Source organism: Octodon degus, unplaced genomic scaffold, assembly GCF_000260255.1.
Source record: "Octodon degus isolate 3935 unplaced genomic scaffold, OctDeg1.0 scaffold00192, whole genome shotgun sequence".
Classification (NCBI taxonomy): Eukaryota; Metazoa; Chordata; class Mammalia; order Rodentia; family Octodontidae; genus Octodon; species Octodon degus.
Genome location: NW_004524768.1, coordinates 4615453 through 4625498, shown reverse-complemented (window position 1 = coordinate 4625498; position 10046 = coordinate 4615453). Strand labels below are relative to the sequence as shown.

Here is a 10046-nt window from a genome sequence, read left to right as displayed (position 1 = left end):
TCATGCAGTAGGTCTCTGTGATCTGACTTGCTTTCAAGAACTCCATGCCATCAAATGCGCATGTGCATCCACTCTAAGGCACGCACAGCCTCCACATCCGGCTGTGGTATGGCTGTTGTATCAGAGTTCCATGTTTTTGTACTTATTGCTCTTTTTTTAAGAAAATGAAAATGCATCCCAGGAGTAGTAATTTAAGAGACTATGCATAACCATCCTCTGACTGCATCCAACTAACTGCCAAGCTCAGGGCCATTAACCAGAACTCTAGCCACAAGGAGCCCAGCTGGGAACTGGAGCTCCGGGCGCTGGGCCAGCATCCTCAGGCGCCGCAGCCGCAGCTTCTCCTTCCCGCCAGTCTCCGCCTGCGCCTGCGCCTGCGCCCGCGTGAGGAGGCGGTGCCTGCCCTCGGCCGCGGGCCCCACCCACCGCGGGAGCTTTACGTCGATACGCTGCGCCGCGCCGCCCAGCGCGCTATTCACGTACCTGTGATCCGCCTCCCGGAAAGAGATCCTGCGGCGGACCATGGCGACCAAGGCGGAACAGTGGGTACTGGTGGAGATGGTACAGGCGCTCTACGAGGTGTGCTCTGCGGCCACGCCGGCCCTGGCGAGGGGGCGACGGTGCCTGTGAATCTGTGCTCCGAGGCCGCCGCGGCGCCGACTGGGTCGTGTCCGCCCGAGAGGGCTCCCCGGAGGTTGTGGGACTTCGGGGTTCTGGCCGCTCAGCTTAGGGTGTCGGGAGGCACTGTTCCTGGCAGGTCGAGTGCGGGCACTGTGCAGGGCCGTGGGTCGGAGAGCTTCAAGATCTCGGTCGGGAGATGTGCTTGAGGAATCAGGTCTCTAGAAATAGGAAGAAGTTATCTGAGAAAACAATACGATAAATTGGAGCCTATTTTTGTTGGGGGTAGGGAGAGGGAGAGTTAGGAAATCGAGGGGTTTACAGTTGGACTATGAGATAGTTTGTCATCTCACGTACATCCTGCTTTATCTTGTAAAGATGCAACCATTTAGTAGATTTTTAATGAGAGTAGTTTTTGTTTCTTTTAAAAGCCTGCTATCAGGTAGGTGAGATAGTAGGAAATCAAAATGTGGATCTTAAGAGAATGTTTATTAGTTTGACATCCTGGGCTTTCTTGTAGAAATTCTGCACCTCCTACTTCAGGGCTGTTCAGTATAGTGGTCACTAACCACCTGTGGTGGTACGCAGGGAGGAGGAACTGAGTTTCTAATTAAATATAAATCACAATGTGGTATCCTACAGATCTAGACCTTAGGAATAGTTCAGCGCGCAAACAAGCCAGAGCCCCTGCGCTTATAGAGCTTACATTTAAAGTTAATTTCATTTTTCTTTTGATAACATTTTTGGGAACAGTGTTACAGCTCACTGGAAGAGGAATAATAGTGTCTTCCAATACAAGACATATCCAGACAGGATTCATTTTTAAGAATATTGGAAGTAGTGTACTTTTGGTGCTCCTATATCCTTAGCCAACATTAGCTTAGTTTTAGTGATTAGGATAAGAAAAGCCACAACAAATGATTTTTTCAGAAGTGAACAATTTTCTTCCCTTTTTGAAGTCTTTGAAGGTGTGACTTCTACTCTGAAAGTGACTAACAGAAAGGATTGGCAAAGTTCCTGAAGTGGCATTTGTGATTTTTATCAGTTTACTAATTGAAATTCCTTACCCTGATTTCTTTGTGAGGTGGAATGCTTAGTGAAAATGATCTGCCAAATTCCAATTATTGAGAAATATATTGATATTATACTTAATTCCTGAACAAATTATACTTAAGGGGACCAGCAAATTTTTAAAAATTATCTTAAGGAGAGACTTCTGATGTGTTTGCAATGTCTATATACTTTATAAAACTTGAGGAAGCTTGTATAGTTTACCCCCAAAAAGACATATAACAGGGGATGGTGATAGCATATGTATGTATTTTTAAAGCTGTATTTTGACTTGAAAGTTTATGTATTTGTTGGCAGCATACTAGTCTCCAGATTCTGTCTTGTTTTGTTTTTAAAACTATGATAAATTATTATCACTGTTCTTTGATGCTTGACAATAATATAAATCTTGAATTTCCTTTTTAAAATGATATTTCCAAAAACAGCTCACTGGAGTAGAGCAACCTACCTCCATTACTAACTGAATGGAGGTTTAATTGGTATGTGGAATTAAAAAAAAAAAAAAAAACAACTAGAAGTTTCCACACAAGACAGACTAGCCTTTATCCTGAAAATATAAAATTGAGAAAGATCTTAATCTTGTGAACGTTAACATGGAAAACATAATATGCTGTTGGGTAACTGATAGAAAAGAGAACTGCTATACCATTAAGCACTTCAACCTTTCCCGCCCCATCTGCCATATTCCAGGAAGGAATTAAGTAGATTAAAGAGTTAAGGAAATACAGAAAATATAGTACATTGTGAAAAACATTATAAGACTTGGGGAAACTAGTTTTTACCCAGCTCTCTTAGCTTATCCATGAGGTGATAGAAGGTACCAGTAAATATTTAAATTACCTGACGGATGTAATAGTTGATAAGGTGTTAAATACTGGAGCTCTGTGCTGCATTTTATTTTTAAAACTACATTTTTATGAAGTTTTAAAAGCTAAAGTAACAGGTTTCTTGTTTTAATATTACCTATTGTCTAAAATGGGAAAGAGGAATGAGTAGACATTAAGGGAGTTTTGAAAGTAGGTTGCAAGAAACAGTAGGGTAGGGCCATAAGTAGCAATACAGGTTGGCTAAATTTTATGTGTAGACCTTGAAGTGTTCATATTATTTGTATATTCTTTTTTTTCTTTTCTCTTAGGCTCCTGCTTACCATCTTATTTTAGAAGGAATTCTAATACTGTGGATAATCCGACTTCTTTTCTCTAAAACTTACAAGTTACAAGAACGATCTGATCTTACACTCAAGGTAAGAAATTTAATCTTTTTAATGGATATGGGATTATAACTGTTGCATCTTTCTAAAAAAAGTTGTGACTCAATTATATAGTAATGTTAAAATGTTTTGTCATGAAAGGGAATCACGTGGAATCAAAAAGGCAATATGGAGAAAGTATTTAAAGGAATGCCATTTTTTGATCTTGTATTTGCTGGCAATAAACAATAACCTGACAAGTAGATGATTTGGGGTGACATGAGCAGTTACTACATTCTTGTTGTCCAGATGAAGGATACATGAGTTATCCATGTAGCCTTCACAAAAGTGATTTGAGTTAGAAGACTCCAACCTGCCCCCATCTCAAGGAATGTGTTGTGTTGTTATATGGTAAGGGAAGAAATAAATCCTGATCATAGAAATAAAAGTTTCTTAATTGTCAAGTTGCATACAAAATTGCATGGAAAAAAGTGAGATGAAGGCGGTAAGTAGACAAAAACTAGAGAAGAATTGTTTTCCTTCCAGTTACAACTGCTATATAGATTTCTGGCAATGTATTCATTATGAATTTCCATTCCAGCATGTAGTTTAGATGTCGCTGGAATCAGTGTAAAGTCTTGAACACTTTTTTTCCTGTAGGAAAAGGAAGAATTGATTGATGAGTGGCAGCCAGAACCCCTGGTTCCTCCTGTCTCCAAAGATCATCCTGCTCTCAACTACAACATCGTTTCAGGGTAAATGGATTTTGCTGCCTGAAGGACTTGTTTGGTTTCCCGAAGTTGTATTTGCCTCAGAGTACACTGGGTTATAGCATATTACTTTTTCCCCCCACAGTATCATGACCTGTCACACTGAGCTGCCTCCTCAGGCTTTTTCATTTTTTTATTTTGAGACAAGGTCTTACTGTGTTGCCCAGTGTAGCCTCATTGTGAACTCCTGCCTCAGCATCCCAAATCGCTGGGTTTATAGGGTGTGCCTGTGTTCCTAGCAGTGTTCCTTTTTTAACTGGAGCAGTTAATTAATCCCTGACATTTCTGAGAGTACTTGTTTCACATATAGATTTTTTTTAAGTTGATGTCCTTTTATTACAGATTTAAAAGGCAGAATTAGATACCACATGAGCAAGTTGGGGATTTAGCAAGACCTTGTCTCAAAGGGACTGGAGATGTAGCTTAGTGCAAAGGCCCTGGGTTCAATCTGCAGGAATAAATAGAAATTTTCAGAGATGATCTAGGCATCCTCTTTTCCTGAGGTACCAGAGGTAGAGGGCAGGCAAGAGTGGAATGTGTTGAGCCCGGCTGTACCCCTCCCAGCCAGGGCTGAACGCGGGTTTCCCAAAGTTCCTAAGACTGCTTCCCTAGTTGAAAGGACAAGATGCCCTTGCTGCTTGTGTCCCTCAAGGGAAACAGCTGGCCTTGCCTGGTCTCTCCTCCCTCCTATTTTGTCCATGCTTCCCCCTCCTCAAGCCACTACTGAAAACCGCTGACAGCTATCCCTGTGCGCCTGCCACCTGCACCCCTGCTCTCCACTGCCCACATGTCTTGCCCTGGCCAACAGCAGCCACTCAGGGGGCCCGCCTCACTCGCAGGTCGCCTGCTCTAGAGGGGACTTGGGACCCTGACCATGGATGCCCACTCACAGTCCCACCTGTCTGTAGCACCTACTGACACTTGTGTTCAGCCGTGTGCCCTGGACTCCTGCTGGCAAGGGAGTGGGAGGTGGTTGCTCACCTGCAGGTGGGGCAGGGTGGGGCGGGGCTTGGCCACCTCCACGGGTGGGATGGGGTGGGATGGGGAGGAGAGCCACGCTGGGCATTCACCCTGAGCAGCATGTGCACCATACACCTCTAGCAGTTTTTCTTAGGGATAGTCTAGGTATTCTCTGGGGTATATCTGTAGTCTAGTAATATGAGGGAGAGAACCGAGACAGGAATGGCCAGTGCCAGAGAGAAGAAGCTCCTGAGCTAACAGTAATGGGAGGGTCTTGGACTTGAGTACTAAAACTTTTTTTTTTTCTAAAAGAGATTTTTTTTTCCTCTCCCAAAATAATGTAAGCCCATGTTAATATTTTAAATGGTCAGAGACATTTAAAATGAAAAGTATCAAATTCTTGTTTTCACCTGCCTGGTTTATTTCTGGTTTTGCATCTATTGTGAGTTACCTCCACAGCTGTAGATATTAACAGTCTGTATGTACTATTTTTTCTTGGTTCCTCAGCTGTACATACAACTTACTGACCTTCAGAATATGAATTATATGACTTCAGCTCATTTATGCCCCCTCCCTCCTATTCTCTAATTATGATCTATTGTATTTTTAGTTGTTAAATTACCTTTGCTTCAGTGTTTTGCTTTTTTAAATCAGTAAGTATTTTAAATATACAGAAAACAGCAAATACTATATACTCACCACACAGATTAATAAACTTTAATATTTTGGTATTTATATTTCAAATATATTTTACTTACTTATTTATTTTTAGACAGGGTCTCACTGTGTAGTTCAAACTATTGAACTCACTTTGTAATCAAGTTAATCTCCAACCCATGGTGATCTTTCTGCTTCAGCCGCTCAACTGCTAGGACTACAGGAATGCAGCACCATGCCTGCATATGTACCCACCTGGCAAGCACAAGTTCCCATGTTTGATCCCTGGTACAAGTACATAAATAGAAATATATTTCTGTAAATTCAGGTTACTCTTGGTTTGTATAGAAACTGTCTTGAAAACAATGTCTTTCCTTTGCATATGGTTATAATTTTATTACAAATCATTGTTGCCATGTACGTATTTACTAATATGTAAATGTTATATTCTTGTAATCTAAGGGAGGCTTTTTAATCTTCAACTCTGTGGTTCTCTTTAATCCTACAAAAGGTTACATGTTTCCAAATCAAATTTACGAGTCTTTTATCTAATCCTTGGTCTTTTGAGGAATTAAGAAAGTGTTTCCTACCCTAAGCTCTAATTTGACTGTTTTCTTTATGATAGTTACCCTGGAATTATTTATTGAATAGTCCATTTTTTACTTAATGATTGGAAATTTTACTACTATTGTATATACTTTGTTCCCTTATTAAAAGTCTGTTTCTCGTGTATCAGTTCTTCTGGTATTCTTGTCTCTTCACTTGCTAGACCCTTACTCATAAATGCCACAGTTTTATAACAGATTTTAACTGGTGTGAGCCTTTAAAATTTCTTGTTCTTCAGAATTGGCTAGGCCTTTTTGCTCTTTATTCTTTACTAGTTAGGTTTAGCTGATAAGATTTGACATCCCTAGCCCCCTCCCCCGCAAAAAGGTTTTTGAGTTTTTATTAGGTATTGATTTTCTGGGTTATTTTACAGTGAAGTAGTGAAATAGTATCTTGCTGATTGTAAATCATAGCAACCTTGTATGTGGTTTGTAAATTATATACTTGGATTTTTTTTTTTCGTGGAACCGGGGATTGAACTCAGTCTCTTGAGCTTGCCAGGGAAGTGCTTATCCCACTGAGCCATCTCGCCAGCCCTATACTTGGATTTTTCATCTCCTATAATATAAATACAGAACTTTTTTTCAGAATTTTCATCATAAAGACTTATCTTTTCTGTGACTTTTTTTCTGAAGTATTTGCGGATTCCTGTGCAATTGTAAAAAATAAAAAATAAATGCAGACAGACCCTTTTGTTAGTTAGCTTCCTGTCACTATAACAGAATACCTGAGATAAACAGTTTAAAAGGAAGAAGGACTTACTTGGCTTATAGTTTCATAGGTTTTAGTTCATGATTTCTTGGCCCTGTTGCCTTTGGGCCTGTGGCCAAGCACATTATAGTAGAGATGTTGGGTCCCTGGCCCTTGCTTCCTAATTGCTGTAAGATGAGAGGAGTGTCTCAGGGATGAGTGACTAAGAGTGGCTGCAAGTACTGTGAGCTAGGTTAAGTAGGAGGCCTGATGTCGCCTCTACAGGATGCACAGAAAGAGAGATACAAAAAGTAATCTGCGTATCACACGTTGGGGCAGTATTTAGTGGTTTGGGGTTGGGGCTTCCATTTTGATGTGTAATCCATGCCTTGAGAAGTTGCAGCCTCTTTTCTCCAGGATCATTTTCAGCCAACAGCATGGTATCGCTTTATCATTTGGCTTAGCTCACATGTGTTACTTGGGAGCTGTAAGCAGGAAATCACTGAGCTGTCCCATTGCTTTAAAGTCAATATCAGCACCTTACCTAGATGCATTTGCATTGCTGAAAGTCAATTGAAGGGACAAGGAAATGTCCTAGCCTGCTCTGTACATATCAAAACGAAGAGGTAGGACCAAATGTTTTTCCAGGTGATTCTCCACAGCTCTTCTAGGGCCTTGGAATAGAGTTGGAAAAAGGGGTCATATTATTTGCACTTTTATGACTGCTGTAATGTCATGCATTATTTAAGCTGTGATGTTTTTGGTTTTTGTACATTTCTGTCTTTCCTGAAGTTCATCTTCCCTTTGCTCACTTGTTTGATTCTATTTACCAATCTCTGGTTCATCCTGATCTTCTTTCAGAAGTATAGATCTTCGTTGCGACTGTTATATGTAGGGTTGGTTTTTCTTCTCAGAACCTTCTGCCCTGCTGCTCCAGGCCTGATTAGCTGCTGTCTGCAGCTACTGTACAGGTGGCATGTAATCTCCTATCACCATTAGCTCAGTAAATGCTGTACTCTCTAGCATTAGCTGTTTCCTGTCTTGGTGTTTTCCCCTTGTAGTAATAGCATATAAATTCCCAAGAAGGATCTGTGCAAGGTTTTACATGTCTTAAAATTGTTCATTTAAAAAAAATTTTTTTTTGATCTCTTAAACACCTGAATATCTGGTGATCCTTATCAATTTTTTTGTATGAAAATTTTTGCATATTCAAAACCACTATGTAAGTTATTTGCAGAAATTATCTAAAGGATGACTTGTTCAAAATTAAATTTATTGGTACATTTGATAGTGTTCTTTGAAGCACAAAAATTTTTCAATTTAATATATAGTCTTTTATGTTTTTCTTGTTGTTTATGTTTATTTTGTCCTACCTAAAATATGTTTAATCCAAGATTATGAAGATTATTCTTTCCTTTTAAAAATATATAGGTTTCACCCTTGCACTTGGATCTGTGATTCATTTTGAGCTAACGTTTATATATGGTTCTTGCAAGGGTTCTAATTTCATGCTTTCATATGTGGATGTGCATCATTTGTTGAAAGAACAATTTTTCCTCTAGAATTGTCTTGTTGAAAATCAGCTATGAATGTAAGTTAGATTTAAGATGTGGTTGCCATTGTATACAGTACACTTGAGAATAAGTGACAGTAACTTTACAGTGTAGAGGAATGTATCGTAAACTCAAGGTTTAGAGGAGGAAAAAACTGGCTTAAAAGGTATTAAGGATGTCTTCACTGATTTATCGTGCTTATATTTTCCTTTTCATAAGTATAAAAGTACTGTGACAAAAATCTGTGACTAAGAATGTCTGATAGACCTATTTATGAAATGTAAACTGAAAAATTCTACATGTCAAGGAAACATTACATTTTAGTTGGTAGGTTTTCCTTAGCAGTAGATAAAGTCTAATTGATCATCTGTTAAGATTCTTTGAAATATGGTGGTAAATGTCTTACCTATCATCTGTTAACTTTTTCTTAGGTATATTTCATTGAACCAGTTTCTTAGTTTTAGCTTAGTCAGATGCATCCATGTTGGCCTTATGTTTTGTGTATTTGAAGGCTTCTATGTTTAAGCAATCATTTCCTACTTTAAGGTCACAAAGACATTCCTCTGCATTTTCATCCACTTTTGTTCTTTTTGCTGTGGTGTCCAGTAGTGTCTGAACTCACCTCTGTACATGATCATTCAACTTTATCATTAGCCATCAAGAACAGTCTACGTGGAACCTAGTGATTTGTGGGACATCTGTTTTTGCTTGTCAGGTACTTGTACTGCATACTCCAGTGTACACGACAGTTTTCTTGTGCTTCAGATCATTGACTTTTTGCCTGCCTGAGCCTGTGCGGAATCTGATGTTACTAGGGTCTGAAATATTGCTGTTTTCTGCAAAGCACCTTGTTCCCTATTTCTAGGTTCATAGTTTTGGTACCTCTAGAAATCTTACTGAAAATTTCATTGAGACAGAACTGGGTTTATAGCTTATTTTGGCTGATTGTTAAAACTTTGAAATGTTAAGGCAACTCTTCAAATGAGTATCATACATCTCATAGTTTATTCCTGTATATATATTTTTTCTAAATACTTTGTATTTTATTATGTATTGTATGTATATTTTTATCATTAGGGTGTTTGTTTGTTTTGTTTTGTTTTTTCCAGTGGTTTCTCGATAGTGTTGAATTTTTTATGTGAGATGACCTGCAGGTGACAGTGTGATCTTGTAGTGTATGTCCATGTATTGTCATGTACTCTGTTTATTTATATTTTTGCCTTTTAGGATTGATTTGGTTTTCAGCACTGTGCTCAAGAGTAAAGATAGCAAGCATCTTTTTTTATTCTTGTTGAGGGAACGCTTCCTTTGTTTCCCACTTCATAACTATAGAGGTTAGGTTTATATAGTCTTACTGATATGAGAACATTCATTCATGATCTTAGGTTTCTAAGAATTTTAATTTATAAGTACATGTCCAACTTTGTAAAATGTTATTTTTGCATTTGTTAAAATCATTGTGTGATTTTAGTTCAGTAAGTATATTATATTTTTTATACATCTTTTCAATTTGTTTTTTTCTCTTAGTTGAACACTCAGTTTACACATTTTAAATCATTTGTAGTACTGAGTCACAGTCTCTTTCCCAAGAACTTGAGAATGAAAATTCTGAATATTTTTTTGTTGGTTTTTTTGTTTTGTTTTGTTTTGAAAGACAATGAATCATGTCTTATTGCACAACCACCCACATGAAGCCAGGGCAGCAACCTATGTGCATATTTCTATTCAGTGCAATAAGTAAAAGCAGTACTTTTCAGTTTAGGGCAGGTTTAATACCAAATTAATATGTTAGAAATTTTAAGTTACATATAGAGATCAGTGAACTGTTGTACTGATTAAGGCCAAGTCCTTGTAAATCCTGTTCCAGTTCTCATTTAAGATATAAGTATTTTCTCATTTTCACTTTGACTTTTTCTTTTTGCTTGCTTGCTT

At 38.6% G+C, this 10046-nt stretch overlaps 1 protein-coding gene across 1 annotated transcript in view; it reads left to right on the top strand.

Annotated features, from left to right (window-relative positions):
- Positions 1-477: 477 nt before the first annotated feature.
- Sptlc1 (serine palmitoyltransferase long chain base subunit 1) overlaps positions 478-10046 on the top strand; it is a 77168-nt gene continuing 67599 nt past the window's right edge. The window contains exons 1-3 of the mRNA XM_004644099.3: positions 478-579; positions 2825-2932; positions 3539-3633. Coding sequence (XP_004644156.1) covers positions 523-579; positions 2825-2932; positions 3539-3633 — 260 coding nt within the window. The 5' untranslated portion in view covers positions 478-522. The remainder of the gene's footprint in view (positions 580-2824; positions 2933-3538; positions 3634-10046) is intronic.